Source organism: Dryobates pubescens, chromosome 8 (assembly GCF_014839835.1).
Source record: "Dryobates pubescens isolate bDryPub1 chromosome 8, bDryPub1.pri, whole genome shotgun sequence".
NCBI lineage: Eukaryota > Metazoa > Chordata > Aves > Piciformes > Picidae > Dryobates > Dryobates pubescens.
This window is the reverse complement of record NC_071619.1, coordinates 14,250,275-14,275,316: the sequence shown is the minus strand read 5'-3', so window position 1 is coordinate 14,275,316 and position 25,042 is coordinate 14,250,275. Positions and strand designations below refer to the sequence as shown.

Here is a 25,042-nt window from a genome sequence, read left to right as displayed (position 1 = left end):
TTTAAATCCCCATCACCTAATTAGAGATTATATCCTCCCATGCTTTCTGGTGGCATTTACCATGAGGTTTCAAGAAACATGACTTTCACAAAGAACATAAGGTACAGAGAAAAGAGTGCTCTGCTTTGAACCTCTCACAGCTGTGTTCAGATGGAGCAGTAGGAAAAAATATTGCGTTGGAATATTCAGAAGACGATAAAAAGGGATTTTACTTTTGGGCACCACTTGGAATGGGTGGAAGTGGAAGCTCTTGGCTGGAACCTCGTCGTTCTGCTGGTGTAGGTTTTTCTGTAGTTTGAGAAAACAAATTCTGGAGTCAAGATTTCTTCTGAAATAAATTGTCCCAGGTAAGAGAGCCCCAGTATTTGAAGGAGGGCTTCTTTTATTACATTTTTGGGTTTTTTTCCCCCTTGCATGGCAGCTTGCCATCCTGCTACTTCATTTATTAACTAGTGCCACACCACCAGACTTCTAGGCAAATAGCTGTTCTTTGAATGCCTGCAGGAGCTCAGTGGGAGACTTGCCTTATGAGAGGCTTGTTTGACACAGGAGATGACACTGGGGCAGGCTGCCTACAAGAGCTCAGCTGGAGGAGGTGTGGCTGGCTGGCTGCATCACCTTTGTGTTAGCAGCTCTTGCTGAGTGTTTGCTTGGAGGAGCTGCTGCCTCACACGGAGGTGAGATGCATTTTTCTGCCTGTGCAGGGGACTGGCTCTTGCCAGGAACCAGCTCCAAATGAGGTTCTTGCTGAATTCAGAACGATGCACTTGCACTTTGCCTCCCTTCCTCTTTCTCCACTTTGAGGATTATATGGTACATTACTTGGTATGTTATGTTGTATGTTACACTTCATGTAACCTCAATAGTTTAACCTCAATAGTTTTTCTGTGGCTTCTTTAAGAGAAGGATGATATTTAGTACAACTAAGGCTGCCTAGATGCAGGTCAAAACTACAACTAAGCCCCTCTCAAAAACCTAGATTAAATTGAATGTGTTGTTTCACGTTTTTAATAAAAAGAGAATTAAGTTCACAATAGGAGAAATAATTTACCTTCGTTTGGAGTTAAGATATCTCTGGAAGGTAAACATGGTTTCTGCAATAAAACAGAAGGAAATTGAATATTAAATGGCATGTGACTTGTACAGCAAATATTTTTACTCTTTTTTTGTGAACTAGATTACGTTTAGAATTGACAGCATCCTGGAAGAATTAGGAGATAGGTACATGGCCATTCTGTGAAGAGTCTCAAGTTGTATGACCTTGAGGCTTGGAGTTTTACAAAGTAGATGTGGAAAGAGTCCTAGTTTGTCTATAGAAGTGTGTGGGCAAAAGTAAAATGTAGAGGTGTGTGGGTTTTCTGTTTTATTTGTTTTGTTGGATTGGTTGATGGGTTGGACGCGATGATCTTGAAGGTCTCTTCCAACCTGGTTTATTCTATGTAAATGGTATGTCAGTTGTTTACCCCCTGCCTTCCCTCCCCCACAAACACCCATCAGTAAGTTTGTGGTGTAGCAGATGATTTGTTCTGCAGTCCAAAAATGAAGGGTCTGTCACAAATATGAATCAAATTTTCAGTATTTTCATCTTTGTTAAGCTATACTCACCAATTCAACACATTTCTTTTTACTGCAAGGTAAATTGTCAGTTTAGCTTACAGTAAAAATTCTCCAACCCTCCATTTTTTTTTTTTTTTAATTTTGAAACAAACTGTCAGTTTCAAAAGAGTTTTCAGATTAATTTCTTTGAAAAATTTCAACCAGTTCTCTCACTTTCTTCCACAAGAGATATCAGCATACTTTTCTAATGATGAAATACTTCCTGAATAATCTGGTAAAATCCTGGATCTTTCTTACAGGAAATATTTCTGAACAGCCTGTGTTCCCATTTCTCATTCACTGTGTTTGTTACATCCTACAATACAAAATCCAAACATCCCTTTAACAAAAAGAAGTTTTCTACTTGAGCTTTCTTTCTGCTGCTTAGTTCATATGATGGCACCCAAATATTTCCTGTCTTTATTAATCTCTCTTTCTCTATATTGTACCCAAAGTCATGATAAAATTAGGCTTTAGACTAAATAGAAATAATCTGCAAAATAATTTGATTATGCAATCATGATTCAACTTACTAGTGAATTCACTGCATTAGAAGTTTTCTTTCTGCAGATTGAAAACAAAAAGGAAAAAGTATGGTTACTTAGCAGATACATGTTTTCATTTAGCAACTCAGCATAGCTATAGCTATTAGTGGGGGGAAAGAAATAAAGAAGTATCAGATGTAATGTTTGTACTCAGGAAAGATACTTATGCAGAGAAACTACTCTCTGCTCCATACTTAAGATGACAGCTTGGGTGTGGCAGAAGAGTTTCAGTAAAAACCACAGCTTTCTGGATTTGTAGGCATGGATGTGCTATTGCTGCAGTGTGTGACCAAACTAAACAAGCCAGCCAGCATCTACCATCAGTGGCAGGCAATGAAAGGCAGTGCCACTGGCATACAAACATTATTCCTCCAGAAATACTGAAATTGCAGGCAAAATTACCCTGAATTCCTATTGCCATAGGCAGAAATAGGAGCTAGCTCCTAATATGCTTATTAGCCCCCTCCCCATTGAAGTAGTTTTATTTTTCACTCACAGGCCCCTTGGTAATGGAGATGGAGCTGCTCCAGTGGGAAATCTGGATTCTTGTGTGTTATTGAAGCTGTGATCTAGAGATGCAAATGACATAATTAGTATGCAAAATCAGCTGTGTCTTAGCAGTGAATTTTCCTCACAGTCATTTCAGTGTTAATGTAACAAAAGTAAAAAATATTCATTGGTCTAAATTTTGGCTTAATATGTTTTCACTCTGAGTATACTAGGAAACAGTTCAGTAACATTTTTTGCTTACTGCTGACTGTTGCAGATAAAATTCACACTGACACACTCCACTACATGCTGTATTAGAGTCACCAGTGATGTACTGATGACACACCCCTCTCATATTGCCATGTTTTCATTACAGAATACTTACTTCTATCATTGTTTGCTTCATGTTCCTGTAATGGAAAAATACAATACATTTGATAAGCAATTTAAAAATGGATTGTATTTAAGGGGAATTAAAAACAAATTACATTACAAAAATCATCTGCTCTTTAATTTGTAATAATGTTTAAATAAATATTTGTACAGAAGGCATATGGTATGCAGAATACTTTTAATCAGCTTTATTGACAGCATTCAAAACATTCTAGTAAACCTTGATCTAATTTTGAACATTCTACTAACCATGTAGTTGCTTGTAGTTATTAAGAAAATTTGAGCTGAATTTTTCAGCAAGTCCTTTTGGTTCATCTTTCATTTCTGAACTTGAAAGCAGAAATTCTGCAGCAGATCTGAACACATCTTCCCCTGAGTGGATGATACTGAGAAGACCTTTTTTTCACCATTCCAGAATTTAAGTGATCCAACTAGTTTCCCAGGTTTTTTTGGAGATGCTTTTTTCTGGCTCCCCCTTAATGTCTTTTAGGGAATCAGACTCCCATATGATAAGTACCTTTCAAAGGGGCAGCAGGTATAAATTTACTGGTCATCATCCATCAGATTAATACCTTTTCATTAATATTGATCACAAGTGCATCCATTCTCTGGCTGGAGAAATGTAATCCATCATCCAACACCTTAGGGATTCTTATGTGGAGAAATTTTTCTCCCAGTCAGTCCAGGCCTTTTTAGAGGAACAAGGGTTACAGGTTTGTTAACATGATCAGTACTGGTTAGTGTTGAGAATGGACTGAATGAGAGTAGTTAACAGATGTTCCAGTTACTGATTTGCTTTGTCTGTGTGTACAGTCAGGGGTGGAAAGGTACAGCGCAGCTCTGGACAAACATCATGCTCATTCCCATGTTTTTCTTTCAAACAGTAAGAGCTGGCCACTTACACAGCAAGTGAAGACCCAGAAATTTACACTACCCTAGCTAATTTTTTCTCAGGCTGACTTCTGTGACAAACTGGAAAGCTACAAGCATTTAGAAGCTGAATACACCTATAGTATAGATTAATATTTGGAAGTTCTACCCTTGGTGTTGTAAGTAACTCAGTATGTGGCCCCAGCAGAACAATAGTCTCCTGATTTTGCCAAGCTAAGATGATATCCATCTCAGAGGTAATCTTGGAAAATGAATGTATGGAGAGGGTTCAGTTGCAATATAGCACTTGAGTCCATTCTGAAGCAGTAGTTTTCTTTTTAGCACTGATTAGAAAGTGGATTTTCACCCCAACATGCTCCCCTCAGAAAGAATTTATTTTTTTTTTCTCATCTTATATTGGTCGAGGTCTTGGGCCTAGTCAAGAATTGTTCAGTACCTTATAGGTTACAGATCTAAATGGGAAGAATCTTGTGATGAGGTGGAAGGGAAAGTAAAATGCTGGTGCTGTTGTATGTAGAGGTTTGCACCCACCCCCAAAATACTTGGTATATCTGGAAATGTAAGGATTGAAAGTAAGACTATAAGATGTTTTTATACCACCTGCATTATGTTGCCATAACCTCTAATGCTGTGGTAGTACCCTAAATGCTTAATTTTAAGCATCTAATTTCCCTCCATATTATTGATAAGCTGATTATTTCTTAAGAACATTCATAGCACTGGATTGGGACAGAGTTTGATGCATATTCCTAATGCAGTTACTGTCACCCTGTTTCTTGGTAGTTTGTTCCCCACTTTCTTGTGCTGTCCCACCTGTTGGTAATCTATGGTGCAGAAGAAATTACGGATCTAATTTGGCTGAAAAGGAAGCTTTTATGCATTTACTTTTGCTTATTTGCTCCAGTTAGACAAGTTTCCAGGTAGTTTGCTTCAGAAAACCTTTGTTCAGCACAGTGGAAGAGACTAACTAGGCACAGGAGTAGAGGAAGAGGATCGAGCCTTAAGAACACAAAGCTTGTAATTACTCCTCCATGTACTGCATTTTCTAGTGATGCTAGTTACTCAAACTACCAAGTCAGACATTAAGAAAAATGCTGTTTTCAGAAAGTATTAATCCTTCATCATCTGAGAGAAGTGAGGCTCAAAGAAGGTGCTTCAGATTGGGTAAAACAGCCCATTGCTGAAAATAGGGTTCCTGGAATTCAGCTGCTATTTTGTAATACAGTAAGCCATTTTTTGTGGACAGAGACATACATCCCTTAAAACATGTACATTTTTCCTTGGGTCAGTACATCTATCTACTGTATCCATTTTGTCAAAAAGATGAATAGCCACAATTACAATATTAGATCAATCTGACAGAGTCATCTGTTTCTGTTGTTTAATCCAGGTAACAAAAAGCATCCATCTATTTGTTGCTATATATAAACCCCACAAATAGCCTAAGTTCAACACATTCTTTTATAGTGACACATTAATTACTCACTGCTTTTGGATGAAGACGATTTCTGGGAAGAGGCAAAATATTTCTGGAAAACATACACAATAAGATGAGTAGTAGGATTTACTCATTTAATTGCTTGACTCAGGTACGTGGTTCAAAATCTAAAGGGGAGGAGGAGGTCTGCAGTACATGGATTTAATTGCAGCTTGCGCCACTGCAGTGGTTGTGTGATGCTCTGCCGTTACTGTGCCATTACTGCTCTAAAAGAGCTTCTGTCCTGGACCTTAGGTTCCCTGCAGCTGTGCACAGGACCTTACTAAACACCACACTGCCTGCTCTTCCTGGGGTGCATAGCCTGTTTTTGTAGGGCAGTGTCCGAGAGATGAGACAGTGGTTACAAAGCAGCTTCCTACACTTCTGGGGATATGAATGAAATAGGTTGCATACTCAAGTTAACTTTGTCTCTTTTCTTCCACAGACTTGGAATATAAATCATGGATTTACTGTACCCAGTTTTTTTACAAGCAATCCTTGTGCCCCATGCCCTGCAAAAATATCTCATTTGTAAAGGTGCAGAGATGGGTGATAGAGCTTTAAACTGCCCTGAAGAGATGTTTTAACCTTGCATTGGATCCCTAAAGGGATATTCAAGAAAATAGCACCCATTTGGCAAACTAGCTTGAATACAAAAGTTCACAAGGAGAACCTCGTCCCAACATCCTTAGCTGTTGTGTGTGCTGACAGTTACTTATTGTCTGAAGGCTACATGATAGAGAAGACACAGTTTTGTCTCTGCTAGTAATTCCTATTGATATAAGCTGCTGTTGACTTACCTGGAAGTATCTAGCTTAGGTGACTCTCCGGCTGTGCTGCGCATGTGGGAGTGCTCTATATTCTGAGCGGGCATAGATGGAAGTGGCTTGGTAAACCTAGTAATAAAGCATGAATTAAGAAAGGAAACAGTGAATACAAAGGCAACCTATCTTTCTCCTTCCCTACCCCTTCAAAATTATTAAAAGTACCCTTAGGAACTATTTCTTTGTACTACTTGAGGCTTTTGTGTTGTTGAAATTAACAGAAACAGGTGAGAGTCTTTCTGTGGGTAATCTAAAGAAATAACTACTATATGTATATCTTCTAGAGAGAGAATTATCTAACATACAACATCTAGGTGAGAGAATATATTTCCTGACAATGTAAACATAGGGCACAAATATTCCTAGCGATGGATTACCTGGTTGCTGGTACTGGTACTGCTTTTTCCTGTAAGAGAAAATACACAGAATTATTTGGTCACTTTTTGATTTCAAAAACTTCATTTGTATGATCCTATTAAGTTATTGCAGCAATGCCTTATTTTTTGCATTATGGTATACATTTCTAGTAGAACTCTGCCTGATAGTCTGCACTAGGATGGGAGTTCACAAGGTCATCACCAGTAAATCTATGAAGCCCTAAGCAGACTGCTTTGGCTATGTGTCATGTCAGTACCAACCAGTGGGAAGAAAATTACTGTGTCAGAACTATCATTGCTCCTTTGCTGCAGTTCTGCTCAGGAAAGCATTCCCCTAGGCTGCTGCTTTCCAAATCGGATCATTGTCATACAGGACTGGGAAGCTTAAACCCCTTCCTATTCATTCTGTTCTGCAGGCCTTTTGATTTGGTTAGACAGCTTTTCTGTAATGGAAGTGTCACAAAGTGCTAACTGCTGACATATTTGTTTGCATTTTTCCCCTTTGAAAGACTGATTTATTTATTTTTTTTTATTAACAATCATATTTGTGCCCTGTCTGAGGGAAATTTGAATCATAAACTACAGAAAGGCCTTACCTCTTCTTCAACAACCTCGTAGACTTCTGTAGGAGAGGGTGTAAAAAAAAGAAAGTGTTGTGGAGTTAGCAAAAATGTACTGCTTGTTACAAGAATTTGTATAAATTATATTTCTGCCTGTGAAAAATTAATCTGGAGAATCTGCTCAATGTTTAATTCTGCTTCCAAAACCCTGGGACCAGTGGCACTGTCAGGAAACAACCCAGGAGTCTGATAAACAGTCACTGAACCTTACCCCACCCCACAACCTTTGTTTTGCTATTTTTCTTCCCCCCGCCCCCCAAAGTAAGATGAATGCTTGTGTTGTGCAAACCTGGAACAGTTTGGAAAACATCGTATCTGTGGTAGCATTTAGCATTTCCTTGACTCTCAGGAAGGAAGAAATCAGATGAATCTTAAATGCAAGCTGGCTCATCTGTGTGGCTACCATCCATCCCTAAGCACTGTCCCACATGTGTATTTCAATTTTCAGGCATTAAAGCCCCAAATTCCAGCATCTTTATCTATGTCCAGTTTCTTCAATGAAAACTGAACCATATTTCAATAAATCTCATGTCAGGCTCCATTACTTTCATTGCAGTGAAAAGTGTCTGAGTTCCCACCAGAGGGAGATGTTTTATTTTTTTTAGTACCATCTGTCAGGAGCCTGTCTGTTGCTTGGCACTGATTTACAGAAAGGCTAAGATTGAGGCTAAGTTTTGTGAAGGCTAACGTATTTTTAAATGCCTGAAAAGTAACTAACAATCTTAAGTCATTCAGGAAAAAAACCCAACAAAACAACAAACCACTTTGCACTTTATGACTTGAAAGTTAAAACACATTGCTAATGAATATGCAAAGACTTTTAAACAACTGTGTGATCAGTCTCTAAAGGTTACATTCCATGCAGTTAATGAGATGATGAGAATGAAAACCAACTGAGACTTTGCAGGGCTAAGAAAGGGTAAGTTAGTATATCTGCACTTACAACCCCAAATATAATTCCTCATATTTGCTTCTGCTTTGTGTCATTTTTCCAAATGAATTACTCTTTACTGAATTTAAATGGGAACACTTTAGGACATGCAAAACATCAGCCTATACAGAATTTCTTTAAAATCACACTGAGATTCAACCTCAAAATACTGAGTCTTGATTCATAGTGAAATAGGATTACTGACATCCTGTCCTATAATTTGTTCTGCTGTATTGATCCATTTGTGTTCCCCTACTAGAGCAAGAGTCTGAAAATAAATTAGTCTGGGACAAATGACTTGTTCTAGTTTTATTCAGGCTTAAAGCAGATTTACTACTCAAGCTGGGCAAAACAACTGCTACAACATAGGAAAGCCTGAAGGGGAACGTATTTTTGTTTTACTGGAGCATGTCATATGGTTTGTGCTGGGAGTACATCGAGTATAATTTAATATTCCTCAGTCTTAAAATTACTTTATTTTGACAGTGATACAAACTCCACATACCTTGCATATCAGAAGTACGAGAAGGCTTTGGAGAAGTAGAGGGGGCTGTCTTTGTTGCCTTCATAAACCTGTTCACAGGAGCTAAAACCATTTTATTTGTATACATATATACTTGTGCATGTGTGTCTAATATATATATGCACACACTTATCTTTTTATATACACACACCCCTTTGTGTTAAAAAACCTAACTGCAACATTGATCCAATAAGAATCAATATTAAGTAGGTCCAAGCCTTTTTGTGTGACCCTGAACAAATCAACAGAGGCAGAAAACAGCTCTCATTTTAAAAGGAAAACATTATTCAGTGTTCATGCCTTGGATGAATAGGTTTGATACGGCCAGTAATGTCAAGGAGCAGAACTATATACACTTCTCTTTTTTACTTTTCACCTTTGGCCTGTAGTAGTTTCACTCTCCAGACAAATCTATTTCAAATAGTAAGGTTAGAAAAAAATATAATCAAAGCCTGTCTTTATCTACTGAAAATCTAAAAAGGCTTGTTCTTCTCTTGAGGCACTTCAGCAAACAGAATTTTAATGCTATGGGTCCTTTGGATGAGGAGTGAGATCACATACCATGAAAACCTTTGTGGTTATACAAGGGCTGGACTTTGAAACAGCTGAGTGAGAGAGGCAGGAATTAAACATGGCTTTCAATAACCTTAAAAAGGATTTTCCTTGGCCTTCTTATGGTCCAAAGGAGCTAACTGCCTTTTTGCTGGCTGCATACTCTTTAGTAGCTGCATTTCTACTCTGTGAACCCTAGAATCAGACATTAATCCAATCCAGGTTTTAACACTGTTGTTCCTAACAAGGTAGCAATTATTAGCTTAAAAGAGTAAAACTCACGTCTTGTAGGTGGTGACACACTGCTTTCTGTGGGTTCAATGTAGTTATCATCATTATTGTCCACTGGCACAATGTAATTATCCTGTGAGAAATACAGAACAAAGAACTACCAATTAAACCTCTGTCACATCAACAAACAGTTGGCATTGAAGCCCTGGCAGCAGTTTACGATAGTTGCCATTTCACAGTGGCTGCTATTTCAGACATTTATTACCCTGCAGGGATGGGATTCTCAAGACTGATAACCCATTGACGGATTACTCCAGTTCTAGACTGGTGGATAAAAGCCCCTTCCCTTTGGTCCTGGTGTGGCCTTTGAGGTGCCTGCAGCTTGTTATGAATGAGCAGAAACTCTCCTGTGCTGTAAAGAACCTGCTTGATGCCTGAAGTAGGAAACTGTTTCCTAGGAATTGGCACAGTGCTTGCATGTCACTGCTTGTGAAATACAAAATTGTTTGTACCACAGAGGCTACGGAAGAGAGCGAGCCATGGCATTACTGTGTAGGTATGATGGGTGTGGAGTCATCATTCATTTAAACTGTCAAAATAAGCACATCTAGAAACATTACCTCATCATCATTACACTCCTTAGGCTTTGGTGGTACTTTTGGTTTTGCTGCAGGAGATGGCAATGCCAGGGACGGCACAGGTGGCTTCTTTGGTCTGAGTGTGGCTGGACTGGGTGTACTTGGGAGAGTTCTGTTGACAGGAGGAAGCTGCTGGTGGCTGGTGCGATTGTCTTTTCATGTGAAGAAAACAACAATTTTAGTAAAAATTACACATTAGCTTCTGGACTGTCTTCTACTATGTGTGCATACAAGTCTTTACTGTGGTTGCAGATCAGGCCAAAAGGGAGACTGTGTGCAAACTGATCCTGTTCTATCACCCAAGGTAGCAATCGAGTTCTCTGTATCAGGGTGCAGATGATCCTTACATGCTGACTGTTGTATGAAAAACTGCTAACTCCTTGGAGAAAAGGTGGTGGCTGGGTAGCATAGCCCGTTAGTTAGTATGTCCTGTGCTAGTATGAGCTTTGGTGATAGGAAGTGAAAAAGAACATACCTGACATGAGAAAAACAACTGCTACACAGCACAAATGGTAGGACCGACACAAATTATACCAAGTCCTCTGGGGTGTAGCTTTCAAAATTCCTCCCCCTCTCAAAGAACATGTAGGTGAAGTCCTGATAAACTTCTCTGAGTATGTATGTGGCATTTTAGCACTTTGATGCACTTCTATTACACAAAAATGAAAGCAGGCAGCATACCTATGTTTCTTTTCCCCATGGCTCAAATCTTCACCTAATGGAAGCTAACTTTCATTTACTTCAGTGAGATCTGACCACAGTTGGAAGGAATCAAAACAGGAAGAAAAGGTGTCTTTTTGCTGAACAGATGTGAATAAAACATTGATCTGTCCCATTTCCCAGGATATTTATTCTCCTTAGTACCAACTCTGAAGGACAATATGGAATGAATATTTGGGCTGCCTTGTACACTACTGCCTTTGGAATAATGATTGAGATACAGAACAGATTGAGAGACCTGTTTAGTCTTATGTACTTAATCTTCAATGCAAATTCCTGCATTAAAATATGCAGATGAGCCTAGAGTCAAATTAGTGATATCACCCATACTTTTCCTTGAATTTCATAGGTAGCACATGTCCATCAAGGTATCTCAGACAAAGTAAATCCTTAAGATCTCTACCAGCATTTCTAATTTGTTTCATTCTGTAATAACAAATCATGCTCTGAAAGCTGAAGATCTGACTGACATTTAAAAGCAAACTCTAAAGGACCGGTTAATCCACTTGAGGCCACTTCTGGTGTTGATAAATAAGCAATTCTCAATGTGACGTAGTCAACTATTCCATAACTACCTGCGTATTCACCCCTAGAAATAGGGAGTGCAGAGGGAATCTTCTTTTTCTCCTGCTCACTTGGAGGTGGTTCATAGCTATCATCAGGATTCTCTTCACTGGGGACCACATACATCTCAGAGTCAGAATGGTCATCTGGATTTTCATAATCACTGTCCTAGAAAGACAATGTACCATCTCATAACATACTTATGGCTCCATAGCAATGTATTACACAAATTTCCTTGCAGAAGTACAGTTACCTAAATTATGAGAATGTATCCTTTTTAGTGCTCCCTAAACAAATAGGCACTCCCACCTACATCCCCTTTGGCTCCTCCCAGGATCTTACTGCTTCCTGTCTCCTTGCTATCTCCAAGGAATCCTTCCACACCAAGAACTGAGTATTCAATTGTGGACTGACAGCCTTTTTCTCTTCACAGGAGAGTTCCTTCCTAGTTCCAGATGTGATTCTTGAAATGTCCTATCACTTCTTCTCCCTTTCCTGTGAAAAGGGTGCTCAGTCTTGAATTCCAGAAGGAAAACAGTCACTTCAGGCTGATGTTTTTACCATTACTTTACATGGCTGAAGGCCATGACTTGTTTCATTCTGATCTTCTCTAAAATCTTATCAGAAGTTTTTAAGGAAGAATTGGTTTTCTGCTCCTCACCCCTCCCACATTCACACCCAGAGAGAGGATCTTAATAGTTGCTGAAATTATTGTTCAGTTTGAGAAGTCCTTCAAACTGATCCCCATGTGCTTACTTACCCAAAAAGCTACAGCTGACAGTGCTTCTAAGCCAAACGTAAGAAAACTGGTGGCTACTTGTTATCTTATTTGTTACATCCACATTATTTACATTTCAGTAGTATTAAGTTAAGCCACAAGTAAATGATTAAAAAATAAACTTTTATTATTGTTGTTTGTGCAAACTTGTTGCTACAGTAACTTCATACTACCCCAAAATATGTACTTACAAAATCATCTGACCATTGTTCCTCTTCATTGTCTGCATGTTCTAAACCAAACATTAGAGTTATTTAAGGAGATGGAATAGTGAACATAAATGTTTATCTTAGATTGTTTTTTTCAATCTATACTTATCATACCCAGTTAAAAAAAAAAGAGTGGCCAAAATTTCCTAAAGGGTTCAGAGCAACACATCTAGTTTGGACTGACTAGTAAAGTAGATGCCTGCTTGCTTCTTTTTGAAAGACTGTTTCAGAGCTATGAGAAAAGCATTAGAAAATGGCAAACTGCAGATGGTCTGAAAAGCAGGGAGTGTACTTTACCCAGAATGACTTGCTAAAGAAGCTAATTTTTAAATAAAATTAGCAATTTTTATGTAATGGTACTATTGCTGACCTCTGGGCGTTGCACTTTCCAGTTTCTTAGTCAAAGCTCCAAGACAGCAATGCTAATTACAAGTGTTTACATTAAATATGGAACAATTGTCTGATGACTTGCAAACTCTGTCCTCTTTGCTTCAGCTTTTGTATTGTTTCCTTAACCAGGTAGCTGCTTACTTGTAAAAGTTGGCATGTCTGTTGGCAGTGCTTCAGGTTAATTCATTACATCACCACTGACACCTTAACAGTATTAAGACTGTGAATCTGTGAGGATCCATTTGTTCATTGTTTCCCCTATTTACTTTGACATAATTTCTGTCAGAGAGGGACCAAGGGTGAATTCTCCATTTTAGAGCGGCCTACGTGCAGAACCCTGGTTAATACTGATTTTGGAAGAGTAACTGCTTGCTACTTTCTTCATACTGGGACAACTTGCCACATTTTGCTTGTTGTGCCTTTCAAGAGGTGTTAGCTACCTTTAGTGTTGATAATGGTATACTGTGCTCTCATTAAAAACAAATTATGAGGAAATGTGTAGCTGAAATACTATTTTGGTATGGAGATACCAAATACACACAGACATTTGGTTTGTATTTACACAAACACAGCATTACCTGAAGCATAATCCCTCTGTGGTAGACTTGGTGGAGGTCTGTTTTTTAGCCTGCAAACAATAATTATTATATTTATTATAAACCTGTAATGTTTACTATTATGGAACATTAGCCAGACACATAAAAAAGCTGATAACAAGAGATACCTGCAACTGAAGAAATATAGATTACTGTCACAGATGCTTAGCAAACAGATGCAGGAGAATGCTTTGAAAAGTTAGAAACAGATGAGAAGTTAGAATTTGATCTGAGTTTTTGGTTTTGTTTGCTTGGTTGGTTTGTTTTTTTTTTGTTTATTTGCTTGGTTTGGTTGGTTTTAATGTTTATTTTGGCTAACAATGTATTTTGAAAGAACAGCTTTCCTGCTCACCCTTCTTCATTTCCAATGCAGAAATAGATAACATATGGGTCAGATTAAAACACACGTCTGATGATGAAAATCTGTGCGGGCTCCCTGAGGCTTTGCTAAGACTATAGCATAAGAAAGTGGTGCGGCACTCTCTGTTTGTGTTTTTATAACGGTCTTATTTCAGGCACTTAATTTTCTGATTGATGTTTAAATGTCTACCAGGTCTCTCAGGGCCAAATTCTGTTTTCATTTACTATTATTTTGTAGTATTATGCCCCTTTATTGGTAAACACTGTTACAATGGCAGTAAATGGTGAATAAATGGTGCAGACACTGCTAAGGCTAAAACCAAAATCCACCAAAGCCCTAAATCAACCACCCCCTAAATCAAACCCAACCTAGGCACATCATTTTGGAAGTGTTTACCTGCTTTTTTCATCACTAGCAGCACTAAAGATATACAGGTGCTTCCTCTAAGTGTTTAACTTCAACAGTATATAACTTAGTGTATGAACAGTATATTATAAAGCATTCTCAACAGCCCTGCTATTGTCTTCTGTCCAGGTTAGCACAGGCATGTTAGAAAGGAAAACCTAGGGCCACCGCCAGGGCAGATCTCAGGTCTTAGGGAGGATTGACCAAAATCTATTAATCTACTTTGCAAGATGTCTCTCATGAGTTGTTCAAAGAAGTTAGAGACTTAGAAAATTGTGGGACCAAGGCAACAGTAAAAGGGTATCTGGGTCATGGTGTAAAGTATGTGGCTTAAGCCACGTACACTTTCCAAGATGCTAAGCAGAAGAAGACTTCAATGCTTTGTCCTGGGCCCTGGAAATCCTGGCAGTGGCCCCAACAGAAAATGTAAATATGTTACAACAAAAGCATACAAAGCACAGAACAGAGGTCTGTGTCTAAGAAGCCTATCATGCCATTGTGCAGCTCTGAAATTGCATACCGATCCCAAGTATCTTTCCCAGTTTTGCAAATAAAGGCCACTTGTTCATTTTGGAACCTGAATATCAATAGAAGGAAAAAAAAAAGAAGAGTTTCTGTCACAGAGCTTAAACAGTTCACGGCCACATCTATATTGGCTTCAAATATATTACATACTCTACAATTCTAATCCGCTTGGAAAAAAACCAACTCTGACTACACCAGTATGATTTACTTATCACCAGAATTAAAATCCAGCCTCTTCCAAAGCCAGCTGGAGCTTCACTTTGCAAGGGCCAGAACGTCATAAAAAGTGCAAACCATAATGCAAACTCAAAAGACATAACCCCAGTGTCAAAGAGAGGTTGCCACTATTTCAGATTCTGACATCACTGTCAACATAGATGCTTGCAGAGTGACGACTGACTCCATCCTGTCCCGTGAACTTAATGAGAAAGGAATGAAAGGATCAAATAGAATCCAAATAAGCACACATATTTAAGTGGAGGACAGAATAATTTCTTAACATACCTTCTAACAGTTATATAAAATCATACCAATTGCAGTTTCCGAGTAAAATATTCTAGTGCTACTCTGCTCTGGAATTAAGTTAAAAGTGGTTAAGTATCTCTGTCTCAGCTGTGATAAAACACAAATAATTTGAGTTTAAATTTAATGTTACTGGGACTAATTTTTTTTCTCAAATTTAATAGAAAATAAGTAATTTTCTGGAGATATTGGAATACCCTTGAGAAAATTCAATTCTAAAGGACTCAGTGAAATCCAGGTGTGTTTTTGAGAATATGTTTACAATTTTTAAAAGCAGCATAACACATTGTACTATATTTATTTAAACTTTGACAAATAACCAGGTACTGAGACATTTCCCATAATCATATCTAGATGCTGCTCGCACTGGAACAGAATCCACTGTAGAGAAATTAATTGCTTCTTTGAGGACAAAAATCCATTTCATTTAAAACCAATGTATTCTGGGATCTCCTCTCTAGAGCATGCTGAGGTTGATCCTACAAAATATTTAGGCACGTGCTTAACTTTCCTCATGTAAGGTGTCCTGTAGTGATTGCAAATATTGATCATGTGCTCTGAGTTCATAGCACATTTCTGTGTTTTCCTGTGCTAAACAGGGAATTTTTTCAATAAACAGCAGCAGAGGAATGAGTTTTCTGCTCTAGCAATGCTTGTTTTTGCAGGCTATATCGAGAACATTAACCAAATGTACACAGAAGTAGCCCTTTGTGAATAGCACTTAATTCTTCCACTGATGTATTTCCTCACTAATATTTCTGCTCAGTCCCCTAGCATCTAATATGTGCCTAAAACCTCTTTGCTTTCAAGAATCCTTCACTTTTTCTTCTATTAACTCTGTACAAAGTCCACTCCCTTCTTAGGAATCATTTTAACTTACTAAATTTTAACTTACAAAATTTATATTGATACCTTTACTGAGTTGAGTATTTAGAGTATGTATTAATTCTGAGTGTACTAGATATCACACTTGTGATTAAAAGATAAGGTAACTGAACTTTGCCAGAAAGGTTTTCAGAATTCCCAACAGATGCAATCCAGCTGACAGATAAATTTTCCTGAGCTGTGTTCTCATGGCCTAGTGGAAAAATTTTCTGTAGCTTTGGAATTGTCTAGCAATTGTGCAAGATAAAATTAATCTGCAACTTTTTTTTCCTTTCACAACTTGAGCCAAAAATCTTGACTTTGCTGTATATGGAGTATGACTTTTAGCACTACCTTTGGTGGAGCTGGCATCTGACTGAACAAAGCCTACAGGCTTAAAGTTTATCTTCACAGATGAGTGCTGTGGCTTTATAGTGTGTTTCAAGCATAGGCAACCCTGCAGAGTGAAATCTACAATTTCTCTTACTTCCCTGATCTGTATTATCAAGGATGTAAATATTAAACAGAGACCCTGGCTCTCATTGTTTATATGTACAAAGTGTGACAATTCCTCTTGCTTCTACACCTGAGTACATAATCCTCTTTGACATCATGATCTGCACAGCAGCTGGGACTCGGTATTGTAAACAGGTTTGCATGTGATTAAGGGCAAGCAGGTGAATGCTATGCTGCAGTGGGTAATATTTTTACTGTCAGAAAATTTTGAATCAGGATGGGGAATAAACAGCAGAAGCTTTTAAGCACTGACGAAACAGTCTATAGTTTTCTTTCCTGTTGAACACCACTGCTCAGACTGCTCTCTGCAGACCTTCAATACACACGGGGTAGTAGACTTACCCCACTCCACCTGAACCTCACAGACAAACTAGACTGGAGAGGAGGAAACATAATGCAAAAACTTCTTTTACTTTTCTGCATAATCAAAAGCAAATCAAGATTTTATGAGAGTCTTTATAAATACTGGAAACAAGGAAAATATATTTAATGGGTATTCTTTCAGTTTCGGTGTCAGAGGCATATAGGATGCATGTGTGACATTGTTAGGCTTGGGAGAGGTAAATACACTATTTGACTTCTCTAAAATGATTTCTACTTATAGGTTTGAAATTGAATCAAAAAAGATGTGCTACAAATTCTAAATCTGTGCTACATAAGCCTTTTTTTAACACATTTTTTTCCTGCTTCAATTATGTTTAAATCCTTGACATTTAGTAAAATAATCCTGTTAATGATATGGATGAATTGATCAACTGGATATATGTCTTTTTTTAGGAAAAAGCACCTAGAATTGAGACAAAAAGCCTCCAAAGGGCACATTCAGGGGAATACAGGCAGTTGTAATTCTGTAAAGCTTGGCAACTTTTGTACATACCCTTATCATATTGTTAACTCATGCTTTTATATCAAGTTTCATTATGTGCTGGGTCCAAGGTTTGAATTCTGAAGTCATGTGCAAATGTAAGAATTTTTTTCTTCATTAAAAAAAGAAAACTTAAAGTTTCTGATCTTCATAAATACAGAAGAGATTATAATGGCTGAGATGAACCACTGAAGTATCAGAAAGATTATTGTGTGCTTTTTTCTAAATCTCAATTTGTATTCTTATAATTGGAGAAGGTGAAATGTGAGCTGTGTGTTGCAGTTGTGCATTGAGCATTTTGATGAGCCTGCTCTTTTTTTTGTGGATCTTTTTTTTTTAATCTTGAGAAAAATCAAAGAATTGCAGTGTTACTGCAGCAGCCTTGTATCTGACATTTAATGATGGCACCTCTGACACTCCCAGCTTCAGTTACATTCAGTTCTTGTTATTTTTCCCTTGTCTGTTCTTCCCCTTTTACTCTCAGAGAAGGACGCCCAGTCAGAACAATACCAATTAACAGCAGAATTCGTGTCCAGGCAACTATGGAAGACAATTTTCTGCCTCAAACTATGAATTGATATATTTCTATCCTTTCTACATCTGCTTTCTTCTCAGAGGCACCTGGACCCACTGCAACATTATCAACATTAACTAAAATTAAACTACTACTGTCAAGTAGGAATTCACTCTTTATTGAACAGCAATGGCAACAAACTTCCCCAAAAATCCCCCTTATCCCCTTCACCTCCAAAAACCCACCCAAAACCTTAACAGCCTGAAAGCTCTTCCCTGTGAGCAGGTCCCAGGTGAAACTATGAGTTTTATGCAGATTGATCTCTGAATACAGTGGTCCATTTACATACACACTGTGTTAAAATAAAAACATGTTTAAGTTACATTCAAGACACAAACAGCTGAGAGAGGGTCATTTGAAGGGAAAATCTGCCTATGTGCTGATATGTAAATGACAAGTACCTATACCATGTGACTGTGATTTACTGTGATTTGCAGTGATGCTGAAGTGAAAGAGGATGAGTAAAGAAAAAAGAGATCTCAAGAACCTGTGTGATATGTCAAGTGTTTCTATCAGAGCTTGCTCGAGGTTTGTAGACAGAAACACAGCTATGATAAAGAGGCCACAAAGGAGGGCCTGCAGCATGAGGTTACTCCTGTGTGGGGAATTAGAGAGCCAGGTGGGCACTGCTGCTCCTAGAAGTGTACCCCTCTCCTCTGCTAGTGGTTTCACCACAAACCGCTGGCAGCAGCGGCAATAGCAGAGCCAACCTGACTTGCCAGAGGTCTTGCATAGCCAAACTGGGCAAAGCCGTCTTGCTTCATCCACCTACTTATCGCTTTGTGTATACCTCTTGTTAAAACCCTACCTTTCCTATCATGATCATTCTTTAAGAATAATTGTAAACAATGTTTGTATGTGCCTTTTATGTGTGAGAGCTGTATTTCTGGCATTTAATATGGTCATTCTGCAAGCACTGCAGACACTGTACACTAATTAACTTTTAAAAGTACTTAGTACTTTTGCTGTCAATGACCTATGTAATGAAAAACATCTGAATGAGAAAACCACATCCAAATGGGAGTTCAACGCAAATGAACATTAGGAAAAAGAAAAAGTGTGCTAAATAGCTAATAGCCAGGTGGGGGTTGGTCTCTTCTCCCAGCCAATGTGTGACAAACAAGAGGACACAGTCTTAAGCTGTGCTAGGGGATGTTTAGACTGGATGTTAGGAATTCTTCACAGAAAGAGTGACTGGCCATTGGAATGGGCTGCCCAGGGAGGTGGTGGAGTCACCATCACTGGAAGTGTTTAAAAAGAGACTGGATGAGGCACTTAGTGCCATGGTTTAGTTGATTAGATGGTGCTGCATGATAGCTTGGACTTGATGATCTCAAAGGTCTTTTCCAACCTGGTTAATTCTGCATTTCTGTAATTGGCTTAAATAGATATATGACTGGAAACTGTGAATAATATCTTCATTTGACAAGGATGCAGAATTACTGAATTTTTTTTTCTATGTATAAGTACACATGAATATTTCTTGTGATACTTGTATGGACATGACATTAGTATGCATGGAATAAGGGTGTTAGGTAGTCCTGAGGTTTGTGTTGTGGAACTGAAACACAGGAGGACTTAGCATTTTTATGGGAATTCTAACTATGATGTCTGACCAGTTGGTTCAAGGTGGAGCTCAAATTAAAACTTAATTGCAGCAGGTAGCCTAAACAGTGACCTGAGGAGAAAGGCACACCCCCAAACGACAAGTGGTGGTAATTCCCAAAGACTATGTACAAAAAATGCATCTTACCCCAATACTGCTTTATGAAGGCTACAAACATAACCTGCTGCTCGAGGCCAATTCTGCAAATATTTTGCGTTACTCTTAATACTGATGACAATTCCGCATGTTACAGACTGGGCTGAAACTTTTTTAAATATGCTGAAGTGCATTTCTCTAGAATAGCATGGTCCCACCACTAGAATACTATATGCTATGCTAGCAATCTGAACTTCCCCAAAGTAGTAAAACTAGGACTGGCATTTCAAACTCACCTTTTGAACTTGTTTATTATCCCACTTTCATTTTTCTTGATGTCGTGCACCATCTTTTGAAGCTTCCTGTAAGACAGTACACAAAGGCAGCATTAAAATTACCATGTGGCTGAATATTCATTTATAGACACGGACAAAAATACAGGAAATGCATTTCAAGTAGTATTTCACACATTAAAAATGCTTAATATATGTTTGATAAGTAGTTTAGCTGCTAAATCAATTACGTATGAAGTTTTTCTCCCTTTTAAAGAGAGCTCTTTGGCATGATTTGTGTTGTCCTTCTCCTTTATACAGTTAAGTGTAGTTTAAACAATCAGTTTAAGAGTAAGTGCATTAGGAAAGAAATTTGCCTAAATTAATAGTTTAAAATATTTCAGTGTTAACATTTTGTGCAGAACAGACTTTATGACACTCCACAGCTATAATGGGAATGCCAAATGCCCTCTGATTTCTGACCCTGAGCTGTAAAAATGTATGATCTCAGGAGTCCAGCTATGTGGACTGGCATCTGGCATCATAGATTGTTTTTATTCATCATCTGCATTGACCTCATTAAAATTTTACTTATAATCTGCACTTTACATTAGATCTGCAAATGCAGGGTGAATTGCTCAGAAGAACTTATGCTTTTCTGTGGGGCTTGGGTTTTTCTTCCTAATAGATTCAGCTTCTGGTTATGCTTGAAACATCACAAATAGACATCTGCAGATTACTGTTTCTGTCCTGTGCCTCAGCTGGCACCTGGCAGTGTCTATAAATGAAAAGTAACGAGGAGTAAAAAGAATGAGAGGAGGTTTAAATGGTTTAGTTCTAGTTTGGGGGGAATGATTGTCAGCAAATGTTTGTGTCCTTTTCAAAAAGGCTTGACATCTTTTAATTAGAAATGCATGTATGCATCACTTATTTTTCTTCCCATATTTATTGCTTGCGATAGAAACCAACCAACCAAAATCTAACTGTAGATTTAGATCTAAATACTGCTTATTGCTCATCTCTGACATTAATGTATCTTCACAAGAGTGAAAGACATTTCATTAAAAGAGCATTTCAATATGTATATCCATAAAAAAAAAGGCATTTAAGTTAGAGATAAACACCTGTGTCGCTATTGGAGCGATCAGTTACTTTTCCCATCCAAATGGACTGAAATCAAAACATTCCCATTTTTGCATAATCAAATTTCTTAAAAATCTCTGCTGCTTTTATTCCTCCTCCTTCTTCCAGAGCCATTTCATTTCCTAATTACAGATTGTGATCAATTAGGCATTATCTAACATGTATTTGTATGAATTTTTCCAATTTTTGAAGTTACGTAGTTCTTGTAGGAGTTGCAGAATACTTTGTTGATTCTGGACAATTGTGGGAGGACCTTGCCAGAGCAGCAGCCCTGAAACTATCTAGTAAATGAAGGCTACTGTGACCCAGTGTAGATAGCCTTTTTTTCAGGTACATAACTACATCTTCTTGCTTCATAACACATCTGAGTCAGGACCTTGTTAACATCTAATGTTTATTCTCTAGTTGTTCTCTTGGGATGAACAGATACTAGAAACGTTCAAGGACCTCAATCAGCTAATGCTGCAAATGGAAATAATCTGTAATGCTAGTTTTACCATGCCTGTAATTAAAGACAATCAAGAGGTCAAACATAAGAGTTGTTTCTTAACTACAAGCACTAACTCTTCATTCAACTTTGCTGAGAGCATTTTATGTAAATCAGGCTTACAGATAAAGGTGCAGTCTGTGTCACTGTTAATCTCTGAAAACACTTTCCAGCAACAGATAGCTACTTTGAGAGCCAGTTGACTTGTGATAAGTATAGAGTGGATGGGACCCTTTGATCAGGAACTCAATGCACACAAAATAGATTTTTGGACTTCTGCTGACAAAAATTTTGGGAGTCTTGGCTGTAGGTGCTTCTGAAAAGTTTCAGGTTTCCTTCAAATAGATTAGAAATTCTACATGTTGGAGGGAATAATAACAACAATGAAAAAAACCCAACGAAAAACCTGATAAAAAAACCAACCTCCAACCAAACTGTTCAATGAATCCTAAAAGGAGACATTTTAGTCCTGTGTTGCTGCTTTTTGTATCTTACCAGTTTGGTTTCCAGCAATTCAGGATTATCAGATATATTGAGAAAGGGATCACTAGTTGTGATCTAAATGGGGATGTAAAGGCTTACAGTTGCAAATAAAGTATACCCTAAAAGAAGGATTTTCTGTGTCACAATATACCTGTCTGTGTGCAAGGACTGTCAGAGCTGCCTTGCATTAAAACAAAATTAAACAAAACCACACTCTCTTTGATCTGGTCACAGCTCAGCATGTAAGGAATGTATGTCAAGAAAAGGGTGATGGGTGGGCCAGGCCTGTCACATATCCTCACTCTCAAACATCACCTGGAATCCTTTGGCTCTTGCATACAGGGTTTCCACAAAAGCTTTCCAAAGTTAATTTAAAAGATAGGGGAAAAAAAATACAAGTAACATGAAGAAGAGTGAAGCATGTAATTAGCGTTCAACTCAGAGGTGAGATGAGGTACAAAGTTCCCAGACCTGAGAAAGAGGAGTCTGTCTTTGTTTCAGACAGATCTGTATAATAAGGAATTCTCCCACCATTTTGACTGAATTTTGAGAAATTTTATTTGTCAGTAGTATAAATGTGAAGACATCTGTCAGTTTGTGAATATGTAGGTTCTGGCTCTGAGAGGTTGGCGTGAATGGCTCCTCAGGGGCCATGGCCTCTCCCTGCTCCCAGGAACAGAGCAGGATCTCCTGTGTGCATGAACAGCACAGTCCAGCTGCCTGTGCAGAGTGAATTCAGTTACTTGGGACCTTCAGTGCACACACTGGTTGTCAGTATTTTAGCTGTACAGATTCCTGTGTCAGGTAGGGAGTGACACTCCTCTGATTTGCGATTATATTACAAAGTCTCTGGGGTGGGAAGATTGGGCACAGTCGCTGCAGTGCATCTGGCTGCAGGCACAGATGTGTGCACTTGCAGTTGGGAGTGGTGCCGATAATGTTTTTGGAAACAGGGCTGACTGCAGCGTCAGTAGGGAGTGGTGGCAAAACAAAAACCAGTTTTCAATGAATCACAGGAAGTTTTCTGTATTGAAAGCACACTTACTTCTGTTTATCTGGAGGATTAGAATTATACCTCCTTAACGTTCTGATGCTTACAGGACTGTCTTTATTACCTGGTTTGCCCCTTGAAAAATCCCCATGTGCACTCTCAGAATAGTTTCTCAAGTTAAAAAAGGGCAGAAATTTGGACAGGATCTATTCAGGCAGGTCTGCAAGGGAAGCTTTGTAAACAATATTGACACACTCAGTGTTAAGCAACCTGTATACTCCTCCTCTTCCTAACGTCAGATCTTTAACTGATGAAATTGAATTGGTTTAAAAATATTAATGAATTTAAAACACACTGTGTATCAGTCAGTTTGCACTTCAGTGTCAGATCTCACACATTTTTTTTGTTACCTCTGTTTCTCCATGTTAGGGCACACTGCAATTCTGTGTCTTAGAAAACTGTATTTCTGAGGATCATTACTATCTCCATTCACTTAAAGTAAAATTGTAGTTAAGTATAGCCCTCATATTTTGTCTTGAGAAGGGCAGCATAAATCATATATAAACAAAAAAAGTAGGTTTTTTTCCTAATTTTTCAGGCAAATTCAAATCCTTAGCATTGGAAGCCTCGAATGGGACTTACAAAGTACAAATTTGGACTGAAACCAAAACTGTCTTCCCCAAACCCAGCTTTTACAGAAAAAAACACACCACCAAAAACAAACCACAAAAAAGAAAACAAAAAGTGAGGAAGTGTATAATGGAACATGCCCAGCCCCCACTCCTTTACTACTTCTCATAGCACAATAATTCCACTACCTTCTCCCCAGCTGGTCTTTATTTTGTGTTTTGGTTTGCCTTTAGTTTTATAAACAGGTATGCAGATAACCAAATTAAGAAAGAAAGTTATTGTTTCTGGATAAAGCAAAAGAATGCTGCTTGCTGGAGGAGTGCAGGACTTGCTCACCTAGAAGAGGATTTGTAGAAGTGCCATTTGAGGTTTTGAAAAGCTTGAAGCTCTTAACTTGAACTATCTTCTCAAACTAATGAACAAAACAGTCCCACCTTTCTTACAAGAGGTTTCCATTAACACAGTGCTCTTGACACAGTCTTTGGGGAAGAACACAGATCTCAATAAACTGGGTGAGTGTTTTCACTGGGCATGTGCCTTCACTAGGTGTATTTTTGTATTGCTTGCCAGTTTGGTGCATCTAAACCAACTCAATTAAACAACTCCATCTCCTTCCATCTCTCTTCTAATTGTTCAGCAGAAAGCAAGAGGAAATGATATACAAATAGCATCTGATTCCTCTCATTAGGCCTTGAGGTGCTTGAGGTATCCCCTCAGTTGTGTGTTACCTGGAACAGCAAGACTGGAATTCCTTTGCAAGGAAATGAAGGCTAGATCAACTGGCTGGATTGGAGCTGGTGTTTTCAATGGCTGTTATGTGTGTATAATGCATAAAGGCATAGATGAATTCTTGATATTCAGTCAGATAAGCTGCTTCAGTTGCCGTTGGTCTAAGACAAAGGTTTACTGCCCCTCATCCACCCTGGGAGCTTATTACAGCTCACCCCCTGCAATGCCTTTCATGACAGGAGAGGAAGAGATTTGAAGTTGGAGATAGTAACCTGTGACACCAAACCATCAGTTCGAGCCACTGAGCCTTTGATCTTTATGAGTAAAGCTATCTCAAAGCTGTGAAGGACAATTGAAAGGGGCTTGCTTAGGGGAGGCACCTATCCAAGAGGAAGAAAGAGCAACAAATTGTGTTCTGCCATGTTCATCAGATGCACAAGAGGAAATGACTATAAATAATTTTAGAGTGTTGATTTTATTTTTCTTTAAAGTCTGATCACTTTTCAGTCATCCAATATTTTGTCTAAAAGCAAACCCCATTATTAGAGCAGGTGTGCGTTTACATGGTACACACAGAAGAATAGAAAAGCTAAATATTGATTATACCTTTCATCTTTGTATGCCCTCTA

The 25,042-nt window shown here is 38.3% G+C and overlaps 1 protein-coding gene across 1 annotated transcript in view; it reads right to left on the bottom strand.

The window, feature by feature from the left end:
- Positions 1-25,042, bottom strand: part of BLNK (B cell linker) — a 44,136-nt gene that overhangs the window by 8,960 nt on the left and 10,134 nt on the right. Inside the window, exons 2-18 of the mRNA XM_054163687.1 lie at positions 19,975-20,040; positions 14,631-14,687; positions 13,327-13,376; positions 12,341-12,381; positions 11,383-11,539; positions 10,070-10,239; positions 9,501-9,582; positions 8,649-8,729; positions 7,189-7,214; positions 6,593-6,621; positions 6,192-6,287; positions 5,401-5,443; positions 3,016-3,040; positions 2,638-2,710; positions 2,130-2,160; positions 1,052-1,094; positions 213-288 (exon numbers count right to left, since the gene is read on the bottom strand). Of these exons, the coding sequence (XP_054019662.1) occupies positions 213-288; positions 1,052-1,094; positions 2,130-2,160; positions 2,638-2,710; positions 3,016-3,040; positions 5,401-5,443; positions 6,192-6,287; positions 6,593-6,621; positions 7,189-7,214; positions 8,649-8,729; positions 9,501-9,582; positions 10,070-10,239; positions 11,383-11,539; positions 12,341-12,381; positions 13,327-13,376; positions 14,631-14,687; positions 19,975-20,040 (1,146 nt within the window). The remainder of the gene's footprint in view (positions 1-212; positions 289-1,051; positions 1,095-2,129; positions 2,161-2,637; positions 2,711-3,015; positions 3,041-5,400; positions 5,444-6,191; positions 6,288-6,592; positions 6,622-7,188; positions 7,215-8,648; positions 8,730-9,500; positions 9,583-10,069; positions 10,240-11,382; positions 11,540-12,340; positions 12,382-13,326; positions 13,377-14,630; positions 14,688-19,974; positions 20,041-25,042) is intronic.